General features: G+C 39.2%; 1 protein-coding gene across 1 annotated transcript; it reads left to right on the forward strand.

The window, feature by feature from the left end:
- Nucleotides 1-21020: 21020 nt before the first annotated feature.
- On the forward strand, nt 21021-24068 carry LOC131249992 (galactokinase-like). Its single transcript, XM_058250696.1, has 4 exons — nt 21021-21126; nt 22497-22631; nt 22986-23120; nt 23891-24068. Exons 1-4 carry the CDS (start codon nt 21124-21126, stop codon nt 23933-23935), a joined length of 318 nt encoding a protein of 105 aa, XP_058106679.1. The 5' UTR covers nt 21021-21123; the 3' UTR covers nt 23936-24068.
- Nucleotides 24069-24783: the final 715 nt, after the last annotated feature.

The following is a 24783-nucleotide window of genomic DNA, read 5'->3' on the forward strand; positions in this document are numbered from 1 at the left end:
TCATCAACCGAGGCAATAGGGCAGATTTTTGGCCTCAGTTTCTCACCAACCGAGGCAAAAGGGTAGACTTTTGGCCACGGTTCTCAACAATCGAGGCAAAAGAGCAGACTTTTGGCCTCAGTTGCTCACCAAACGAGGCAAAAGGGCGGACTTTTGGCCTTAGTTTCTTACCAACTAAAGCAAAAAATAAACTTTTAACCTCAGTTCCTTTACAACCGAGGCTAAAAACCACATTTAGCCTCCTTTTTTTAAACCGAGGCTAAAAAGTTGAGGCTAAAGGCCTACTTTCTTTAATGTCAATCTATATTATTGTTTGTCTTATCTTGTAGGAAATAGGACTGCAACTACAACTTGGGTTCAATTTGACCCGAACCCTACTAAGCCAACATCAATCTGGGTTAAGTAGTGTAGTCATTGTGTTCGGTTTGGGTTGACACTCAACGAGCCTCACAGGAAAGTGAGCGATGCTAACATGAAATCAAGCAAGGCAAACTAGAAATTAAGTGAGGCAAACATGAAATTCAACGAGGAAAATTGGAAATCGAGCGACACAACTTAGAAATTCAATGAGACAAACTAGAAATATAGCGAGGCAACCTGAAAATTGAGCGAGGCAACCTAGAAATTGAGTGAGGCAAACTAGAAATTGAGCAAGGCAGGACGAAAATTGAGCAAAGAAAATTAAGAATTGAGTGAGACAAACAAGAAAATGAGCGGGGCAACCTAGATTTGAGCGAGGCAAACTAGAAATTGAGCGAGGAAAGTTAAAAATTTAACGAGGCAACTTAAAAATTTAGCGAGATAAACTAGAAATCGAGCAAGGCAACCTGAAAATTGAGTGAGGCAACTTAAAAATTCAGCGAGGCAAACTAAAAATTAAGCGAGGCATGCTAAAAATTGAGCGAGGCAAACTGAGAATTGAGCGAGGTAAGCTAGAAAATGAGCGAAGCAACCCAGAATTGAGCGAGGAAAACTATAAATTGAGTGAGGCAAGCTGAAAATTCAGCTAGGCAACCTAGAAATTCAGCGAGGCAAACTTGAAATCGAGCTAGGCAACTTGAAAATTGAGTGAGGCAACCTAGAAATTCAGCGAGGCAAACTAGAAATTGTGCAAGGTAAGCTGAAATTTGAGCGAGGCAAACTGAGAATTGAGTGAGACAAGCTCAAAAATGAGTGAGGTAACCTAGTATTGAGCAAGGCAAATTAGAAATTGAGCGAGGCAACCTAGAAATTCAGCAAGGCAAACTAGAAATTGAACGAGGCAACCTAAACATTGAGCGAGGTAACCTAGAAAATGAGAGAGGTAAGCTGAAAATTGAGCAAGAAAAACTGAGAATTGAGTGAGTCAAACTGAAAATTAAGCGAGGCAACCTAGAGGATTTAGCCGACTATCATGCTTCTCCAATCCACCCTTCACCGTGCCAAACCACCATTTCAATGAACACCTAGAGGATGTGTTTGGGAATCCAGTACAAGAATTGCCACTTACAAACATGAATTGCAAAATATATCAAAATATAAGCTCACTAGATATTTAGTGACTCATAGTATAAAAAATCAAACATAATTGAAAACAATCAAGCACTTGATGAATTCGAGCGAGCTTCAGATGAAATCGAATAACCCTCAACTGAAATTAAGTAAGGCAAATAAGAAATTGATCGAGGCAAACATTAAATTGAGCGAGGCAAACATGCAATTCAGCAAGCATTAAAGGAAATTGAGCGAGGCAAACTGGTGTTCAGCGAGGAAACCTAGAAATTGAGCGAGGAAAATAAGAAATTAAGCGAGGCAAACTGGAAATTCAGCAAGGAAAACATGAAATTAAGCGAGGAAAGTTAGAATATGAGTGAGGCAAACTAGAATTTGAGCGAGGAAAAACTAGGAATTGAGCGAGGCAAACTAGAAATTGAAAGAGGAAAGCATGAAAATTCAGCGAGGTAAACTAGATTCAGCGAGGCAAACTAGAAATTCAGCAAGGGAAACATGAAATCGAGTGAGGGAAGTTGGAATTTGAGTGAGGTGAACTGGAGTTTGAGCGAGGTAAAACTAGGAATTGAACGAGGCAAAACTAGAAATTGGGCGAGGGAAGCATGAAAATTCAGCAAGACAAACTAGGAATTCATCAAGGGAAGCATGAAATCGAGCGAGGGAAGTTGAAATTTGAGTGAGGAAAACTGAAATTTAAGCAAAGCAAAACTAGGAATTGACAGAGGCAAACTAGAAATTGAACGAGGGAAGCATGCAAAATTCACTGAGGCAAACTAGGAATTCAACGAGGTAAACATGATATCAAGCGAGGGAAGTTGGAATTTGAACGAGGCAAACTAGAATTTAAGTGAGGCAAACTAGAATTTGTGCAAGGAAAAACTAGGAATTGAGCGAGGCAAACTATAAATTGAGCGAGGAAAGCATGAATATTCAGCGAGGCAAACTGAAAATTTAGCTAGAAAAATTGAAAATTAAGCGAGCTAAACTAAGAATTTAGCGAGGTAAACTAGAAATTGAGCGAGGCAAACTATAAATCGAGTGAGGGTAGCATGAAAATTCAGTGAAACAAACTAGAAATTCAGTGAGGCCAACTGAAAATTGAGTGAGCAAGGGAAACATGAAAGTGAGCGAGGCAAACTAGAAATTAAGCAAGGCAAATTGAAAATTGAGCTAGGCAAACTAGAAATTGAGCAAGGTAAACCAAAAATTCAACGAGGTAAGCTGAAAATTGAGCGAGGTAACCTAGAAATTGAGCGAGGTAAACTAAAAATTGAGCGAGGGAAACATGAAATTGAGCAAGGTAAACTAGAAATTGAGCAAGGCAAACTAAAAATTGAGCAAGGCAAACTTGAATTCAGCTAGGCAAACTAGAAATTGAGCAAGGCAAACTGAAAATTGAGCAAGCCAAATTGAAAATTCAACAAGGCAAGCTGAAAATTGGACAAGGCAACCAAGAAATTGAGCAAGGCAAACTAGAAATTAAGCGAGAACAACATGAAATTAAGCGAGGAAAACTAGAAATTGAGCAAGGCAAACTGAAATTGACCAAGGCAAACTAGAAATTCAGCGAGGCAAACTAGAAATCAGGCGAGGCAAACTGAAAATCGAGTGAGGTAAACTGAAAATTGAACAAGGCAAGCTAAAAATTGAGCGAGGTAACCTAAAAATTGAACGAAGCAAACTAGAAATTGAGCGAGGGAAACATGAAATTGAGTGAGGCAAACTAGAAATTAAGTAAGGCAAACTAAAAATTCAACAAGGCAAACTAGAAGTTTAGCAAGGCAAACTAGAAATTGAGTGAGGTAAACTGAAAATTGAGCGAGGGAAACTGAAAATTGAGCAAGGTAAACTAGAAATTCAGCGAGGTAAACTTAAAATTGAGCGAGACAAACTAGAAATTGAGCGAGGCAAACTAGAAATTCAGTGAAGCAAACATGAAATTTAGCAAGGTAAATAAGAAATTAAATGAGCATTAAAGGAAATACAGCAAGGCAAACATGAAATTCAGCGAGGGAAACTGGAAATTAAGCCAGGAAAACATGAAATTCAGTGAGGGAAACTAAAAATGGAGCAAGGAAAACATGAAACTGAGTGAGACAAACAAGAAATTCAGCGAGGCAAACGTGTAACTCAGCGAAGTAAAGATACAATTCAACGAGCATCAAAAGAAATTCAGCGATGAAACTGGAAATTCAGCTAGGCAAACATGAAATTGAGAGAGGCAAATATAAAAATTAACAAGGCAAACATAAAATTCAACGACCCTTAAAGGAAATTGAACAAGGCAAGCATGAAATTCAATGAGCCTAACTTGAAATTGAGCAAGGTTAAGATGAAATTGAGCAAGGCTAACATCATATTGAGCGATCCTAACATCAAATGAAATTAAACAAGCCTAACATGAAATTGATAAAGCTTATAATGAAATTGAGCGAAGCTAACTTGAAATTGAGCGAGGCTATCTTGAAATTCAGCGAGGCTAACATGAATTTGAATGAACTTCAAGTGAAATTGAACAAGCCTAACATGTAATTAAACGAACTTCACATGAAATTCAATGAGTACTTTGGTGAAGTTGACCGAGCAGTTCATGAAATTGACAGAGCGGTTAATAAAATTTACCGTTAATTACATGAATTTGTGGAAGTTCCCAGTCATATTTTTATCATTTCTCTGTCAAATTCATGAATTGCTCAGGGAATTTCACCAATCATGCACTGGGAATGTCAGCGATGACTCGAGCATATTGCCGAGAAGTAGGTCAAATGGATTGAGAACTCTCTCTCGCAAATTGGAAATCAGATTGTTCAATACGCTCTTATCGTACTGAGTTAACTGAGTTAGGCCCGCCTTGAATGTATTTGGACTATCCACAACGTTCATCCATTTTTTCATCTAATTCAAGGGTCTGAGTAAAAAATTGTAACATATCCAAATATCAAGTGGATCATACCACAGGAAACAGTGATTCCACTATTCAAACCCTGTTAGGCCCTACAGTGATGTTTTATCTATCAACCATCATGTTCATAGGATAATGAATACATGGATAAACTGAAAACCCAAATGCAAGCTTGATCCAATGTTGAGTATTAAATATTGCATATTTTCACTCATTTATATCTTGGTTTTATGAACATGATACTGCTTAATGATATACTTTATGCATGTTTGTGTTACAAGGTGAATCTAAGAGCTTGGATTGAAAAGAATGTCAAAAGCATGGATTTGATACTCAAGAAACACCAAGGCAAAGAATAGATCTTTGGAGTCCAAGAGTGAAATTTCAAGACCCCAAGATTCAAGAAAACTAAGTGGAGAAGGAAGGAAGTCGAAAGAACAAGGTGCTGAAATTCACTTCACTGTCTGTGTCATCGAACACAGTTCGATGACATCGAATTATTACATAAAAATCAAGTTGGTCTCTGGACAAATTGAAGACATTTTTCAATGGCTCGAGGAATTGTTCGATGACTCGAAGATTTGCTCGATGACATCGAATCTCGTTCGATGGCATCGAGATTTCTAAAGAATTTTAAAGAAACTTGCTAGACTATTTTGGACACATATTCAAGGACTCGAAGACAATTCAATGCCATCAAAGGTCTTCTTGATGACATCGAAGGAAGGTTCGATGACACAAGAACTTACGTAGTGTGAAAGAACTTGCACAGTTCGTAAAGGTGAGACTTTCGGAATTCAACTTATGTTCAATGACAACAAAAGTTGTTCGATGTCATCGAATGTGTTACGCAGAGTTACACGGACTGCGTAAATTGAGGCGGTTTTGCGAAACTGACCGGACTAGGCCATAAATATGGAGTTCCTAAGGACTTTTTATGATATCTACGGTTTCAAGGAGCAGAGCCAAATGGTGGAGGAACCTCCAAAGAGTTTTTCTTCTTTCTTACTTTATTTTTCATGCTTTCTTCTAAGGTTTTACATCCAGTCATGTTTATGGTTGGCTAAATCTCTTAGCTAGGGCTAAGAGGTGAAGCTTATAGTGTGTTGGGATATTTTTCTTGCTTTGATTCTTGTTCTTGTTGAACTTCTTTGATTCTAATTTGATATTTAAGGAATACTTTCACTTTTAATGGTTTGTTGTGATTCAAATTACAATAGATCAACAATTGCTTTGAGTATCTTCTTTTCTTATTTGAGATTGTGGGATTGGTAAATCCTATTGTTCTCCATCATATCTTGGGCATGGTAGGGTGATAGATTCCCTTCCAACCCTCACAATTCTTCCCCATTGAGAATTAGGTCAATGATAGTTCAGATTTGATTTTATTGTTTTATCTTCCAATTGGATAGGATAGAACTCCAATTCCAATTGAGTGACTTAAATCAAATAAGGAAATACACTGATAGCTACAAGTGGATCCTTGGCACCCTAGTTCCCACCTTTGAATTCACAAGTTTCAATCTACAAAATTCACAATTACTCTTTCAATTATCTAGATTTCTAATTGGATATTCTTCTAATCCTAGTTCTAGTTACTTTAAAAAACATACAAGTTCAGTCCCTGTGGATTCAACCTTAGTCTTACCGAGCTTATTATTACATCGCGACCCTGCACTTGGGGTTGTGAATAAGTTTTTTGCGTTGTTGTTGGGGACTAACGGTTGCACTTTTTTGAATTTAATTAGTTTTAAAATTAGGTAAAGATTAGGGTTAACTTTTTATTTTATTTTTAGGGTTAGCAATTTTTCTGCTTTGTTTTTAGAAACTAACTTTGTTTCCTGTTTTATAAGATCCTAACCTAGCATCTCCTATCTGGTAACTTCGTTCTAAATCTCTCTTTCTTATTTCTTATTTGTTGTAGTTTCCAATTCTTAGATTTAAAGTTAAATTCTGAATTTGAAGGCTGAGAGTGTTTTATGCTGAAGTGGGTCCGTGACAACACTTTACGTCTCTTGAGTGAAGGAGGATTAGTTCATCTTTTTTGTAATTCATTAATGGAAAAGTTAGGATCTTCTAATCTTAAAAATTTTTTAGGGAGCCCTCTTCAGCGGTATATCTCACCAAAATTGTAACGACCTTGGAATTTTTGTGCTTATCTTTCCTTAAGTAGTTGTTTTGGGGTAATTAGCGCTTTACTCGATTGCTTGTGAAATCCGCATCAATCACTTTAAATTGTATCTGCATGGCTCTAAACGTGTAGATTAGTGAGCGCTACGTAACTCTGAATCCGGGATCCATCGCTAAATCCAGTTGTTCGGGAATTTTGGAAGATCTGGATCGGATGGACCGCGGTCGAAAGTCCGATGGCGATGATCTTAGGTTGACTGTCACCGAGTTGGGCTTGATCTTCACCTCGAAAATCAAGTCGATCTGATGTTCTGGGTCGATTTGCTTGAGCTCGGAGTGAAGAGTGTGAGAACGGTTGGAATTTATTAAGCTTTTATTGAAATCTGAGTCGTGTCGCTTGCGCGATGATTTTAAGCATTCTGACCGTTGGATTCTGACCCAATTTCACCCTCTGATCAGGATAGTTGGCCCAGGCATATCCTAGTGCTTGTGGACCTGATCGAGTTTCCGTGACCGTTGAATTGAGTGTGGTCCGCCACGGCTGATCTGAAGAGCCAGTCGGTACGAAAACTCAGCCTGACCTAGATCCATGGTCAATGAGCTTAAGTCCGACCTTTCGTGGTTATAGGCCCACCAGAAGTGCTTCGTTGGATCGAGAAAGGCGTGCTTTGGTTATAACCTAAGTATACCTTGACCCTGGGGTTATTTCCATCATTTTAAGGCCTATATATAGTCCTTAAACCCTAGCTCTCATTTCCATACGAATTTTCTCTAATCCTAGCTTGGAAAGACAGTGGAAAGGAGAGAGTTAGTGAGAGAGATTGGTTGGTGATTCATCTTGATTCTTCCTTGTTCTTCTTCACCTTTGAACCTTCACTTTGAATCGTTCCTCTGACGATTCTGAGTTCTTTTGGGGTAAGTTAACCTAACCCTAACCTGTGTTAGAGCTTAGATTAGACTTGGTGTTGTTGTATCTCATTTCCATCTTTGTTTTAGGGTATTCTAGCGCCGTTGACAAAGACTATTCGTCTAAATCAGTTCGGTGGTTCTTTCTTCGCTTAAGGTGCGGACTTTAAGTGTATAGGTTATGGTTTTCAAGGCTTTCAATCCCAGTTAGTGATTTATTCTTGCTATGGATGAGATTTCACATGTCGAATGTCATGTTTACATCGCTTTCCTGATATGCATGTGCTATGTTGAGATTTGTGTACTCTGTGTATTTATAAAGTACCGTATACGTATAAAATATGCACTTATGTTTGCCATGATTAATTGTCATGTACGTATGCTAGATGCATGTGTGACAACTCCTTGATAAAGGGAATTGTTAAAGTGCATGTATTTCAACATACGTCATGTATGTTGTTCCATGTATGCTAAGTGTTTGTAGAAATGCATGAATGATCTAAAGTGTAACTGATTACACTTGTTGCGGGCGTTGAGAAGTGATTCTCAATACTCCTTTGGATGCGCATGTTTTCCTTTATGCAGTTACATTTCAAGTTATTTAAATTCAAGCATCTATATACCATGATTTGAGTTCTTGTTCCATTACTGTTTTACATTCCATATGAATATCTGTAGTAGTGTAGGATATTTGGGACTATGCCTTAGTCCAGGAGATCGGTAATTGACCCTATATTCGTGGTTGAGATTGCTTTCGCCACGTAAGACGTATTAGACGAACCCGAGTCGTATTAGAGTTGTCGGCAGTGGTTTGGCCACGCGGAGTGTTTGCGCACTCTATGTCGTTCAATTCAACGTGCGCTCGTGCTAGTCGAGTTCGTCGAATAACCCGATTGTCCGATGTATGTTAACCATGTATGGACGCCTCGCTTGAATCTAGGGTACCGAACTTACCGTGAAATCCTAATAACCATGGTACCGATCCGCTAAGACTCATGAGCCTGGACATGGTGGTATGGGACACCGTGGTCGAGCCGTCGGCCTACGCCGGGGTGACGAGCCTCCCCATAGTGACCAAAGTGAGCACTAAACTCGTGAGCCGATTATGGTGGTATGGGACACTATATTCGTCTTTGTCGGCCTACATTGATTGGTGACGAGCCCTTTGTAGTGACCTCGAGCATACCCGGATACCGCAAGGAGGTGACGAGCCGATCTGTGGTAGTAAGCGCAAGAAATGCGTGCATTGATTGGTGACGAGCCCTTTGCTACGACCTCAACTATATGATCGTATGAGATATCTAGGATTGACGACCCTAGTATGGATCACTGTTTGGATGGTGATATGAGGAAGGTATCTTAGCTTCCCAATCCTGTTGTGTGAAATGGACTAATAACAACTTGGTAATCATATCCATGCACCGCATTTGCATGTGCTTTGTAGATGTGGTGCACTTTTGAGGCGATGTCATGCGTAACATAAGATGAAGACGCTGAGGGTGTACGCGTGAGGGCACGCATCATATTGCATTCATACTTGCATTAACAAGAGTACTTAGGATTTAATTACTTATCCTGCTTTATCATTACTGTTTGATTGAACTGATAACATGTTAACCAGTGCCTTATTGTTCCACTGAGTTGATCACTCACTCCCACATTTCTGGGGCGGTGTTACACACCCACCAGACTCTGTCTTAGGCCCTGATGTTGCAGATGTGGATGCGACGTCTGAGGCAGAGCGGGAGCTGGATGACGACGAGGCTGCCTTCTCCTATATGCAGTTTTCAGACGGGTTCTAGCGAGCCTCGGTCTGATGTGCGGGATCTCTGAGATTATTTTTGGGAACTGAAATGATGTAATTTGATACTTATAATTTTGTTAAATAACACTTTTACACGATCTGGTTGTATATGTAATTCAGGGATTTACACTTGTACACATTTTACTATAAGTCTTCCGCTTGCTTTATTCACTTGTCCCTGAATCATATCTGTGTTTTGGCTTAATCTATTCCATGTTTTATGCACTAATACAATCAACATACATTCATCATTAAATATGTTGCATAAGTGATGTTTTGGAACTCGGGAGCTGAGTTATGCTCGACCCCCGAATTTCAGGGCGTTACAAATCAACCTCAACCTTCGATTGCAGAAGCCCAGGATGAGAATGAGGTGCATCATGCACCCCCACCTCGTACTTTATGAGACTATTTACAACCGACAGGGGTGAGGAAACCTTCCTATATAGTGTTTCCAGAAAATATAAGAAATATAGATATCAAGCCAAGAGTGATCCAACTCCTTCTAAAGTTCCTTGGACTTGAATATGAAAATCCATATCTACACTTGAAAGAGTTTGACGAGATAATAGCCACTTTGTATTTTCTTAATGTGTTTAAGGACACAATCAAGCTGAAACTCTTTCCTTTCTCCTTGAAAGAAAAAGCAAAGATGTTGTTACATTCACTGCGTCTATGATCTATTGGTAGATGGAATGACATGACAAGGGAGTTTATAAAGAAATTCTTCCCATATCATAAAACGAACACCATCAGAAAGTCGATCATGAACTTCGTCCAAAAGGAAAATGAAACATTCTTCCAATGTTGGGAGTGGTTCAAGGATCTTATCAGTTCATGCCCACAACACAATTTTGAAACATGGCACATAACAAATTTCTTCCATGAAGAATTGACATCTTCCATGTGCCAATTCGTTGATACAATGTGCAATGGAGAATTCATGAACAAAGATATTGATGAGGTGTGGGATTACTTTGACAAACTCGTTGAAACCACACAATCATAGGACATCTCCCTAAGAACTAGCACCGCATCCAAACCTACTCAATTAAAGGAGAAAGGCGGAATATATCTTTTGAAAGAGGAAGACGATATAAACGCTAAAGTAGTCAATCTCACAAGGAAACTTGAGGCCATGGAACTTAAGAAGGATAAGGATAAGGAAGTTGTCTGCGGTATTTGTGCTTACAACATTCATACAACTAAAAATTATCCAACAATACCTGCTTTTCAAGAAAGACTGAATGAGCAATCGAATGTCGTAAACAACTACCAGAAGCCTTTCAAAGGAACCTCCTCAGATACATACAACTCCAGCTGGAGAAATCATCCAAATTTCTGTTAGAGGAATGGACAATCTGCTACACCTCAAGGGATCCTTAACCAATTCTTAGATCAAAGGAAACCTCAAGAAGACTCTGTTCTAAAACAAATTCAAGACCAAGAGCTACTCAATTAGAATACAGCATAAGTATTCCAGGATATCGGATCAGCATTGGGAATGTTTGTGTCGTCCATTTAAAAGATAGAGTCAAACTTAGCAATTAGGAAGAAAGGGATGCTTCTAGCCCAACCTCTCCCAAATCCAAAACCACAATATGAGATTAGTGGCCCAAGCTCTTCAAATCAAATGGAGCAAGTCGAGTCTATCACCACCCTTAGGAGTGAGAAAACAATTGACAAATCTATTCTGATAAGGGTTGAAAATTCTAAGGACCTGGAAGTAAATGAAACTGATAGACCTAGCAATACTCCACATGAGTTAGAACTAGAACTTTAAGGCAAATCAATTGTGTCATTCCCCCAATGGTTGATTGCACCAAAACCTCTCTCTAACTCTCAGGACATTCTAAAGGTGCTTAAACAAATGAGATCAACATTCTTCTACTGGATGTCGTTAAATAAATACCATTATATGCCAAATTTCTAGAAGATCTATGCACGACCAAAAGACAACAAAACATTCAAAAGAAAATCTTCTTGATAGAAAAAGTGAGTGTCACCCTAAAGTAAGATGTGCCACAAAAATACAAAGATCCCAGTAGCTCAACCATCACTTGTGTAATTGGGAACTACCGGATTAAGCACGCACTTCTTGACTTAGGAGCGAGTGTAAATTTGATCCCTTACTCGGTCTGAACAACTAGGTCTGGGTGAATTAAAACCCACCCAGACCACATTACAACTTACCGATCACTCAGTTCGTATACCAAGAGGGATAGTCGAGGATGTATTGGTCCAGGTTGACAAATTTGATCCAATAGATTTTATCATCCTAGATACTCAACCCATCGCAGATATGAGCACTCAAGTTCACATCATTCTTGATCGCCCATTCCTTGCCACATCAAATGCGATCATTAATTGTAGGCATGGAGTCATTAATTTATCTTTCGAAAATATGACATTGGATCTCAATATCTTTTTCAATATGAACAAACAGGCAGAGGATGTTGACGATACCCATGACATGAACATAATTGACTCTTTCATGGAAGATAGAGATCTTTTGACTCTATACTCTGACCCTATAGAGACATGCTTGACCCACTCCCATGATTTAGATGATGATACGATTAGGGAGATAGGTGTCATGCTTGATGTTACACCAGTACTTGAAGTTAACCGGTGGAGGCCACAATTTGAAAAGCTACCACAAAGTGATGTAGTGCCTCTACCGTCTAACCTCAAAGCATCGAAGCTTGACCTAAAATCTTTACCCTCTAATTTAAAATATGTCTATTTAGGTCAAGATGAGACATACACGGTGGTGATCTCTTCCCACCTTGAGCAAAAACAAGTGAGTATGCTTATTTCTACTCATGATCAGCATATGTGTAAGTGCCATAGTTTATATCCCTTTGTGTTGTTAAATTTGTGGTGTCAAAGACAATGTTATGAAGCTTGCATCTGTGAAGAACAATGCTCTACTCAAGATCAACTTAAGGTGACAAGTACTGTTCACAAGTCAAGACTCGAGAAAGTGAGTTTGTTATTAAGATCTCAAGATGCATTCAAGTTCTACCTCAAGATCTCAAGAAGCTTTCAAGATTGAGCTCCATCAAGACTTCAAACTCCATTACTTTCAAAGGTCACTCGTCACTAAAGTTTCAATGTCCTTACTTCACTATTGAGGTATGACTGACCTTAGGTTGACCTATAGAGTAGGTCATTTTGGATACATAATTCATATGTTTTCTATAAGTGAGTTTGGTCTGTTCTAAGACTAGCCTTGGACTTTGTTTGACTAGTCCTAGCACTGGAACTGTCTAAACATTTCCTGGATCAGACATAAGTTTGTTACAAAAATTGAAAAATTTCATAGGCTTCGACTAGTCCTGGGAACTGGACCAATCGTAGGAACAATGTCGACTACATCTTCGACCGGCGTAGACCTACAACTCAATGTACAGCGCTGAAAAGTGACCTTCGACCAATCGTGAGAGCCTACGACTAGTCGTAGGAGACCCACGACATCGTAGACCACCTATGACCACTCTGAAACCGCCAAATCTTATCGCGCCCAAATTTTTTCAAATCTGTTGGTTCTACGATCAGTAGAGGTCCTTAGACCAATCGAATGTGTGATTTGCTCACTTATAAATAGAGCACGAATCTCGAAAAACAGGAACTTTAAGCTAAATTAATTCGGTCTTCCGAGAGATAAGTCATGCTCCATATAAGCTAAGTGTGCATATTTAATATTCTCTTTCATTAGTTTTCTTAATTGATTTTGTTTCTTGCATTCCAATCTAATCGAAAAGAGGAATTGTTGTTTTCCTTTTCTGAAATCAAAATCAATTAGAGCTAGCCCTTTTGTTTTAATTTAAAATCTATTAGAACCTAAAACCATTATAAAGTGAGTATTGGACATTGAACTTTGACATTCAAATCTCTACTCCGACTTGGTTCTTCTGGGCTGCTACAACGAAGGAGAAAATCAGGTATTTTACAATTTGTGTAATTTACATTGTTTGGTTTTATTTGAGGTTAAGCCAGAAAAATCTCAAAGTTGTTGGTTATCTGAGGAGAGCCAGAAAACTCAGAAGTGAGGGTTTTTGAATTGTGTAAGCCCTTTGAAAAAGACAGAATTGTGAAAGTTTTAGGGGAACCTGTGAAAACCTATTTGATAGTGAACGCTAATATCCCCTGTGTGAGGATATTAGGAGTGGAGTAGCATTCTGTGTGGCTGTTGTTTAACAGTTGGTGAACACACAGGCGAACCACTATAATTCTTTGTGTTGTGGATGTGTGATTTATATTTCCTATCTTTTATCATTCAGAATTGTGGAATGTATGTGTGGATGTGAATGTTGTAAATTTTACATTTCAAGCACAGTGGGGAATGTTGTAATAATTTAGATTTACATTATAACATTATATTTTTGTTATCTCTTTATTACGTTGTGCTTCTGTTTCTCTATTTGTTCTAAAAATAAGGTTGTCCTACCATAAACTTTGGTTTTTGGTGTAAGGTTGTCCTTAGAACAATTTGTGTTTCTATTTCTCTATTTTAGGTTGCTTTCCATTCCTATTCTGTGATTGCTATCTATTCTTTATTTCATATTCTGCTGTATTTATTTTTAATTTGGCATAGTCCTATTCACCCCCCCCCCCCCCCTCTAGGACATATAGCTTGGCCTTTTATAAAGGAGCCCTTAGATAGTTGATTGCAGACCTCAAGGGAATTGACCATTTGCTTTGTAATCACTACATTTATCTTGAGGATAATGCGAAGACCTCCTGATAACCATAACGTAGATTAAATCCAAACATGAAGGAAGTGGTTAAGGTCGAGGTTTCTAAGTTATTAGATGTGGGTATTATATACCCCATATCCTATAGCTAATGGGTGAGTCCAACTCAAGTAGCTCCTAGGAAGTCTGGAATCACCATTATAGCCAATGCCGACAATGAACTCGTGCCAACTAGAGCCACTACTAGTTAGAGAATGTACATTGATTACAGGAATTTGAATACCGTCACGAGGAATGACTATTTTCTTTTGCCTTTCATTGATCAAATCTTAGAAAGGCTAGTTGGTTACTCTTACTATTGCTTCCTTGATGGATATTTGGGCTACAATCAAATAGAGATAGCCCTTGAAGATCAAGAAAAGATCGCATTCACATGTCCCTTTGGCACCTTTGCTTACTGAAGGATGCCTTTTGGACTGTGTAATGCCCCCGCCACCTTTCAGTGATGTATGTTGAGTATTTTTTATATGGTGGGGCAATATTTAGAGGTCTTCATGGACGACTTCTTTGTCTTTGGACCAGCCTTCAACGAATGTTTGGAAATTTTAAAAAATGTGCTGAAGCGATGTGAGGAAAAGAATTTGGTACTAAATTGGGAGAATTATCACTTCATGGTTCGTAAGGGAATTGGTCTTGGACATATTATCTCATCCAATGGAATTGTAACACCCCAAACTTTTCAATACCCGAGTATTGAAAGTCCTCGAGTGTTACCATGAAGTTTAACTTGATACGTACATGTGTACGACACTAACCTAGCTATCCTGATCTTACATCCATTCCTCGACATGAATCTATCCATTAGGAATGATCGCCATTTATAGATCAAACCATCCAACCCTTGAATTTCAAAATAAGGCTATTCGTCACGTGATTTGATGCAAGTACTTTCCATTGAACAAAATGATGAATAAATTCCCTATCCATAATGATTTAGATATACGTTCTTTTGTAAGAATTTCTTAGAAATGTACCTATAACCATATGGAGCCATTAGATTTTTCAAGACTCACATATCAGCAATAATTATGAAAATGCCATCGACTTATACCCCTAATCACTTTGGAAACCCACTTTGTGTTCATCCATTCACAAAACTGACCATACATCCACCCATATACATGGTTAAAGTGCTAACCATAAAGCTTCCTTATTTTTAACAAGTCACCTAACCATCCATCAGGTTTGGTTCTGCCAAATGGGCCATCCGAATATCAGGATGAATTAGTCATTATGAAGATCTTCGGGTTTAAGTCTAAACTACCGGGTAGCTCATCAATGAAATAGGTACAAATGTTATTTTGAATTTTGAATAAGTTAGCCTTCGAAAAAGCATCTTGGTCATTCTTGAGAGATCGAGGCCCAAATTGGGGTGATTGAAAGAGCATGAAAAACAATGAATGGCCGCACAATTTCAACGCATTCGGAAGGTCTACTAAGATGTTATGTGTGGTGGAAGTAATACGAACATAAACGGTAGATTTTTGAACAACAATGTAGAAAATAAACTCGTCCGCATGGTGCAACAGGGGACGCAAAATCGGAAGTGATGGTGAATATCATCCCCACGTTGATTAATGATGTAGCCCACCTAAGCATCAGATTTACACCATCTCTGGGTTTATGGCACTAGTCTTAACAATATAGATGGAGTGAATCTCTTCAAACATTGTTATGGGCCCCACAACCACTATGGGTGCACACCAAGTTGGGTACGCTTACAGTGTACCAGACCCCAAATTGGGTCAAAACGAGTGCTGACCCGACGTTTTCCAAAACAGAGAGATTCCCTCTCTTTCATGTTTCCTGCCCGGTGGGCGTTTAAACGGACTGACTCCATTTTCATGATGTATGGCCCATCATCACCACCCATCTGGATGATCCAAACCGTCCATCTGATAGAACAACCAAATCTGACCAAAACCCAGTCATCTAACATGTTCTTGCACATTTGTGCTTGCTCAAATAAAGGGTGCACGTGAGATCGTGTGGTGAGTTCTTTTCGAAAACAGAAATATTGGTTTGCCTCGCTGGAAATATGAGCAGTTGTTGCTGCAATCCAAACCTTTCACGAAGACGAATCTTACCATCCATTTGAATCTCATTTTACATTAGGGTTTCATAGCAAAGAGAGAGGCACAGCTGAAGGTGTGTTCTGTTAGGAATGGTTGCCCTAAAATGAATCCAAACCGTTTAATAACTCCAGACAATCTAATATGTTGAAATGGAATCACAGGAAACTACCTAGAAGTTTCCTATAACAACAGAAACGGATGCAACTCGTGCGACAAATAAATTTCTCGTGAAAACTGCGTATTGGATAGGAACTCATGAATCTTTGGGACTTTCATCATGGCAGTCCAAAGCGTGGCCCCCACAAGCTTCTTTGAACTAATCAGGTCCATCCATGATCTTCAGATTGAAGGATAAATCAAGAAATCATAATGGGCCTTATTGGTTGATCAGACACATCATTAGATGGGCCATACAGTTAGAAAACTATACACAACATCTAATCATGGTCTTGTAAGCCGGATCTCGAACCATTGAATGCAGCTCTCTCGATTAGAGAAATCAACCGTAACTAATCCCCCGATTAGTTACCGCTCGAATCTTTTAAGAAAGGGATTATGAAAGCTTATTTAAGGCTGCCCTTTTAGGGCAACCCTTTCCTAAAAAAAAGAGAGAAAGAGAGTGAGAAAAGGAAGGGAAGCTGCGCCGTTCTTGTCGCACCAACCGACTCAGTGAGTTGGAATGTCGGGCCTGGTTGAGCCAGTTGCTGGGCGTCTTCTAACAGAAGAAAAGAAAGGAAGAAGATAAACAGAAGGAAAACAGAAGGAAAAGGAGAATTTAAAAGAGAAGAAAGAAGAAGAAAGCAAGGATAGAAAATAGAAAGGAGAGACGGGAGAGAAGAAGAGAAATCAGAGAAAGAAGGAGAGGAAGAAGATCGAAAGAAAATGTGAAAGAGAGAGAGAGGGCGAAGGAGTGTGGTCCAAGTTGCTGCCGAGTCGAGCAAATCCAATTCGCTGTGATCGAGTCAAATCGTTTCGAGTCACAATCTAGGTCTTTCTGGCCAAAATGAAGAGAAAAGAAAAGAGAAGTGTGAAAGAAAAAGAAAAAGAAAAGAAGAGGAGAAGTTGGGCTGAGCTTGGACCGAGTTCGGTTTGGTTCGGGTTATGACTCGGTGCAAGTCATGTGCTTAGAACCGAGTCATGCTTGGGATTGGCCGAGTTATTACATGAAATTAGTAGAGAGAGAATGAAAGAAGAAAAAGAAAAGAAGAGGAGACGTTGGGTGAGTTACTGAGTCTACTCGGTTCAACACCGAGTCTGGTCTCTGACTCACTGACTGGTCAAGTCTACACCTTGCTGAAAATTCTTTGTAAAAGAAGATAAGATGAAAAGAGAAAGGAGAAAATGAGAAGAAAGGAAGGAGAGAAACTAGGAAGGCTATGTGATGGCGAGTTGTGTCAACTCAACAGAGTTAACGTACGTGAGTTACTTTTTATTCTTTTCACAAATTAGATTCTTCATTAAATAACTTTATTTTTAATGTCATTTAAAGTGAATAGTTAAGATTATAATTGTGGTTATAAATTTATATTAGGTTGTATATTAATTACCGTTATTATTATTAATCTTCATCGATTATAACCTTTACTACAAATTTTCATCCGTTACGAAATCTAGATTTTAGAATTCCTAAAATGGCTAACCTTAAACGTAGGTGGGAGATCAAAACCTGAGGTTAGATCTTAATCGTAGATCGCTGAATCCGGTGCCGACAGCCTCCGTAGTACCCCATTCTCGGCTCCGAGTACCCATATGCCAAGTTCCGATCCTGGGATCCTACAAGGAGGATTTTCCAACGTACATTTATCTCGTAAGAAGCATAACCACAAGTTTACCCAAATCACAAAGGCAACATCATCATCACATATCCACTAATATAAACATTTGAATACAATGCGAAAAGAAAAATACAAGATGATAATATCAAAGCTCCGTAAGATAGCCGCACACTCCAAGCTCAACACTCCTGCGACCTAACGCCACCGCACACATCTATTGTGCATAAGCTTATAGAAAGCTTAGAAGGTGGTGTAAGAGTGTGCGCAAGGTAAGAGCCAAGTATGCAATATCGAGCAATGCGGAAACATGTTGGTAAGTCCATCAATGCCATCAAACTTATCTAGGCTATACGATACAGAAGCATAATAAGGAAATGTCATATACCGAGGAAGTAATATAGATCAACTATACAATGCGGAGACAACAATGAGTCAAATATCATATAATGAGGATACAATGCAATATGTAAATTCCGATGAGTCCACGAATACCATCACCGTATCTAGGCCATATAAATGTAGGAACGTAGCAACCCAAAATGTCATATGCCGTAGACGTAATGCAATATGTGGTGTGAATGAAATGACCAAGCTAGAGTGTGAAGTCGAGATGATAGTACGTAATATTGTAGGCTATGGGATCCATCACAAGGGAGTTTTCTAACTAAAAACCCTAAGGTGTTCTGTTCAATTTTAAGGATTTTAATTACCTGGTATTTTGGGACATTCGATGTGAGGCTAATATTTACCTGTGGCGAGTTCGGGCTCACATCTAATTGAGGTAGATGCTTGATCAGTCTTCCTATGGGGCTCCTCTGTCTAGCTACCTCAATGCTCATGCTAATTGACAAACCAGGGCACTTTTAGCCTCCCTAGCTACACAACATAGCAAGTGGAAGTGACCACACTATCCGCCGGCTAGCAGTATACCAATGCCTACTAGCTCATCGATAGCGGACCCATTTAGGAGCTGGTCAAACTCAGCCTAACTCACAGCCCCCTCACTCAGGTAGATAACGCAACACTCCCTTCTAACTGACCATGACACAGTGGGAGACACCATGTAATGGTATTCGGCACTCAGGCACTCATGTATCCACTCGGTCTCGACGTTGGAGTCTCCTATGGTATTAGAGGATTCTGAGACTCTCACCCAAGGACATCCTATGTGCCCATAGTGCTAGAACCAAATATTTTCGGTATCCATTTGGCCATCCATGATGAATCTGTGGAGGCCACGACCCTGATATCGCTAGGGCATATAGTAGTCATATCACAAAATGCAAGATGCATGAGTCACACAGTTCAATCATGCATCAATCCTACCAATATCGTGCGCTCATGTGGGACAACTCCGCCTATTAGGGAGTCCCATAATACCCACCTAATGGTATATGCAATGGTCGACTACATCTCATATCAAGCATACAGATGATGCGTATGGGCATGTGTCATGATGCTACTCTATCACATGCTCATAATCGGTATCAATAATCAGCCTAATAAAGAGCCTAAGGGAAGGTCACAATGTGGACATTTAACCATCATTGCCCATCAATGTGGACATTCAACCAACATTGCTCCCAAGGAGTGGCCCTCATAGGGCTAAACATATAGTGGGCCCATGACCACACACAAGGGCCTAACATATATCACAATGGGCCTTACTCAAGAGCTACATATACATCATATCGGGCCTCACCATATGGGCCTCATATACATCACATCAGGCCTTACACATGGGCCACATATACATCATAATGGGTCTCATCAAATGGGCCACATATACATCACAATGGGCCGCACACACGGGTCCAATCACACAGGTTAAACATACATCACAATGAGCTGCTCACATGGATTCAACATACATCATAATGGACCGCTCACACGGATCTAATATACGTCACAACGGGCCACTCACATGGGTCCAACATACATCATAATGAACTGCTCACACGGGTCCAATATATGTCACAATGGGCCACTCACACAGGTCTAATATACATCACAATGGGCCGCTCACATGGGTCCAACGTACATCACAATGGGCCGCACCTAATGGGCCACATATGCATAACATTGAGCCTCACTCATGGCCTCGTATTCATCACATTGGGCGGCATCATATGGGCCTCATATACATCAAATGGGCCACATCACATGGGTCTCACCAATGGGCCTCATGTACGTCAAGTGGGTTGCATCAATGGGCCGCACCATATGGACAGTTCGGATCAAATACATACACCACGTGGATGGACGATATAAATATGCAACACAACACAAGGTGGGCCGCATAAGTGGATGACATAGATGAAACACGTACAAGATGTTGGCCCACATAACTTGCTGATGACATACAACATCTGGATGCTATTGGACGTTTGGGCTACTGGCCCAACACCCAGTAGATAGACGGTGTAGATGAAATACGTAGATCAGGTGGGCCACAAAATCACTAAATGGCGAAGATAAAACATAAGCACAAAGGGGGGTCCCACCGTCCCATGCATGGATGGTGGGGATGTGACCCATACATCACACTGTCCACACAAATGGACATTTGGATATAACGTAGTAGCAAATGTTCTTTGGCCGTCCGAGATGGATGGTCTAGCTATGAAAAGTAGATGGACGGCATGGAATTGAAACACGTACACCACATGTGACCACAAAACTTGCAGATGTCAATACAGCAGCTAAACTCGTGGGGTCCATATTGATGGACGGCATAGATAACACACATACCTCACGTGGGACCCTCAATGCTTGCGATGTCATACAACAGCCATGTTGCTAGAGTCCCATGCCTTAGATGGATGGTTTGGATATAACTCATCCCACACACATCACGGTGGGGTCACACGGGCGTGGCCCACCTGTTTAGATTAGCGACATTTTTATTTTGCCACCATCCGGTCCACGGCGACGGGCCGTGCAGATACGAGAATCGATTGTGTCTTGAGTAACTCGACGTAAGAAATCTTGAGTTGAGGTGGCGGCATTCTATTGGCCCTCATATGTGGGGTTGGTTTCACTCCTCCAAACGGCAGAGCAAATGGCCTTAGCTTGTTTCTCTCTCCAGGTGCATAGAGAGATTCTCCCCCACATCTCTCCCGCCATGCAAAAAAAAAAAATAAAAAGAAAAGAAAAAGAAAAAGAAGAAGAAGAAGAAGTAGAGAGAGCGTTTCATTGGTCTCTCCTGTCGACCTCTCTGTCTCCTTCTCAAGTTCAACCTCCCTCTCTTTCTCGGATCGGCATCAACTCGTTTCTCTACATGGTGATGTTGATTTAGGATTAGGAATTTTACTCCTTTCTCTTCTCTCCTAATTAGCATTTTCATATTGGAAATTGAAAATTCATATTAGGGGATTTTTCAAATCCCTAATCCATAACTCGAGATTCTTCAAATTTCTAATTAGCATTTTTCAATCCCTAATTCATAATAGGGGATTCCCTATTTGTTTTTATTTATTTATTTTAGAGATAACATTCCTAATCAAATGTGCGTATTTTTTATTTTTATTTTTATTTTTTTTGATTTTCAATCCCTAATTAGGATTTTGCATTTGTAAATTTAATTGGGGACTTTTTTTAATCCAGTTACGGTTTTCAATTTTTAATCTCATAAGATATGAGAACATTTTGTCATCCTCGGAGGTAAATGTAGACAAAAGGTTTTATTCCGGAGTGCCAGTTCAACCAGAATATCTATTTCTTTGTTCCTTGATAGGATAGATGAATCTCAGCATTGATCTTGACTTCCTAAAACTTGGGGATGCGGGATGCCCTGTTTTGAATGGTAGCTGTCACGCCCCAGACTCGGTAACTGGATATAATGGCTATTGGAATGAAACTACTCTATCTGATGGGTTTTGTGCGGTAAGCTAGATGGTGGTTAATGATTGTTTAATGTCACACACACAGATAATATCATAATACATTAAGAAAACCTTTTAAGGTTTCTTGCAGGAGTATGATCACAAGTCCTACAGTCCTATGGAGCGGGATACATGTACCTGTTCTTCAGTTGGGTTCCATGGACCGCATGTGTGCATTGAATGTGGCCTGTTAGGCTGCTTCTCAATTTGCTCCTTTGATTGGTCTATTTGATGAATGGACTATTTTAAGTTTCAGGACTTGACCAGAAATTGGTTGGCCTCCCTGATCATGACCTTTATCTCTTCACCACCTGCATTTTGCACATTTCAAAGGAATGCCATCACATGTGTCAACAAATATCATGGGTTTTGTGCATGCTATGCTTTATCATGTGCCTTGTGGAGTTCTCATATTCTTGCACACAGTTCAAGTGCTTCCTCAGAGAGAGGACAACGTATCACTGGTTGGCTGCATATAGTTTATCCCTTTAATTGATGGCATGTTTCACTGTTATTATAGTGTCACTACTACATCCCTGTTCTTGGATGTGACAATTGCAAAAGCTTAAACTCTTACTTTGGATGACATTCATAACATCATATAGAGTTCTTCCTGTTTCCTATGTCCACAAGGTGGAAAACTCATTTCTTATTCTTGGGTCCATTTTAATATCCTATTACATCTCTACTACTTATAAACTCTCTATTACTGCTGATAGTATTTTTGCATTCTATGTTACTAATTCCGCATACAATGTTGTTCCTGTAGATTGTCCTTGGTATAAAGTTAGGGATGAAACCAAAAGATGCAATCTCCAAAGTGAAAACTCTCTCTGATGTTGAGGGTTTGTGCGTATCTTTTGCTAATAGCCATGATTCTTCTGATCCTGTGCTCGCTGTTAAGGTATTCATTTTTCTCTTTTTAGTTATGTTTTGGAATTGGATTTAGAGAGAGTGTCTGTTCGCGTGTGTGTTTATGAAAATGTAAGGTGGTGATTGAGTTCTCGCAACAAAGTGGCAATCAACTTCAAACTGTTTTTTCAATCATGAAAATTGGATTTGTGCTGAATGGAATAATTCTTTACACCATTTAGAGAAAACTGTGCACCCGAACAGTTTGGAATTTGGGCCAACCTCCTAAGTGCAGCCCATTGACAACTACTGTTTGATAACCTCCATGTGGTAGGATTAGAGTTCCTATTTCCTTAAGCTAGTAGACTTTCAATGCACCACTGGTTGATAAACATTTCTTATACAGGAATTTCTGAATGAGGAACCTTATAAAGCTGAAGATATTGAGAAAATTACAGAGGAAAGTCTCACATCGATCTTGGGTAATTCACCAACTTCGTTAGCTGTACTTAGAGCTGCGAAGCATTTTAAGCTATTTCAGGTGATTACTTTAATACTGTACTGTGTTACATGAACTGCATATGCTTTACTTATTACAAGTCTCCACCCGGTTTACATCTCTTGTTGCGTCATATTCTCCATGTTTTTTAATGATCCTTTGTTACGGAACTTCATTTTTTTTATTTAATTTAAATATGCTAGTAAGATCAATTAGTGGTGACTTGGACCCCCCCCTCCCCCCCACAAAAAAAAAAAAAAAAAAAAAAAAACACAGAATTAGTTAAAAATCTTCTCAGGTTGGGAGTGATATTTGCAATTTTCTTTTAGCAGTTAGCAAGTTAGCATGCACCATCATTTACTCCATGCTTTTAGTAGGTATATTGTAGTTCACCAATCTGTTTTTTTTAGTTGAGTGTCTGATTTCCTTTTTTCCTTTTTTGTCAAGTGGTCAGTATACACTGTGTATCATCTGTGTTTGGGTAAACCATATTCCGGCAATATGATTGGTATTGGAAACATCTGAAAATCATGTATGCTCCCAGTGATTTTATATTAGATTTTGATTTCCTTCGAATATTCTCGTGACACGTGGTTTCTCACTGGTAGTAGTGAAGCTAGGAGAGTATCTTAGTACCATAATTACTATATTGATTTGCTAGAGCATTTGATTCAAACATGCATGATTTCTATTTTAATGATTGTCTGAGGTCATTTCATAATTGCTTCCCAAATTCATGATCCTTGATGTGTTGCTGACATACATTATTTAATTTAATTAGGTTCATGTAATGCATGAATGGGCCTGGGCAGGTACTCCAAATGAAGGGGTTGCTTGGCTCCATTTGCAGAGACTAGCTGATACATGGCACAGGATACTGTTAATTCCAGTGACTGGAGGAGTTGTAGGCATGGTATTAATAGATTTGCTTCTAAGGTAACTTTGGTGGCATTTCCAAATGCCCTAATGCATGTAGCTTTCCTTCTAAAAATTAATGACTTCCCGATTGGGGCTTTGGTTTAGGTAATGCACACTATGGTTTTTTTTTTTGGCTAGGAATTGATTACATCAGGTTCCATTTAGTAAATAGCAGAAAATACTACAAACTTTTTGGGAGTTTCTTTTAGTCTTTCAAGCCACTGTAATATGCTAGAAATGGTTGTTTAGTGAATCAGTGAGTGCTTTGTAAGGATGCTGACTTCACACATATATTTTGTAGTATCTGTGAATTGTGTAATCAGAGTTGCATTGGAAAGATGCTTCTATTATGCATTGCGCCCTACTTTTTGGCTGTAATTTTTATCAGTGAAATTAAGGTGGTTGTAATTGTAAATAGGAGAATACATTACTCTTGTTTGATTTGAATATCTATAAATGTGTGATCACAAGCAATGGGTATGATGTGAATTAAATATGGCTTTAATGTGGATTTAAAATGGAATTGAATTAGATTTTGTCTGTATTCATTGCCCGTAAAAATGATGGATGATGCTCACAAGAGAATCGGATTGTGTACTGAGTAACTCAGTACACTAAGGGGTACTGAGTTGACATGTGTCTAGTGTTGCTAGCAAACATTTTCATAACAAATGCAACACACCTTCTCTTTTGGTTGATTGGTGCCTGCCTAAATTGGGTATTGAGGTTTTAAACATTTCAATGATTGTATTGATTGGAAACATTTCAAACATTTTCATTTCATGCC

The sequence above is a fragment of the Magnolia sinica genome, chromosome 6 (assembly GCF_029962835.1).
Source record: "Magnolia sinica isolate HGM2019 chromosome 6, MsV1, whole genome shotgun sequence".
Classification (NCBI taxonomy): Eukaryota; Viridiplantae; Streptophyta; class Magnoliopsida; order Magnoliales; family Magnoliaceae; genus Magnolia; species Magnolia sinica.

Excerpts from the sequence above, each read along its gene's own strand:
- LOC131249992 (XM_058250696.1), top strand. Across the intron at positions 22,632-22,985 it reads ATCCTGTGCTCGCTGTTAAG|GAATTTCTGAATGAGGAACC; the intron begins GTATTCATTTTT and ends TTTCTTATACAG. Across the intron at positions 23,121-23,890 it reads AGCATTTTAAGCTATTTCAG|GTACTCCAAATGAAGGGGTT; the intron begins GTGATTACTTTA and ends GGGCCTGGGCAG.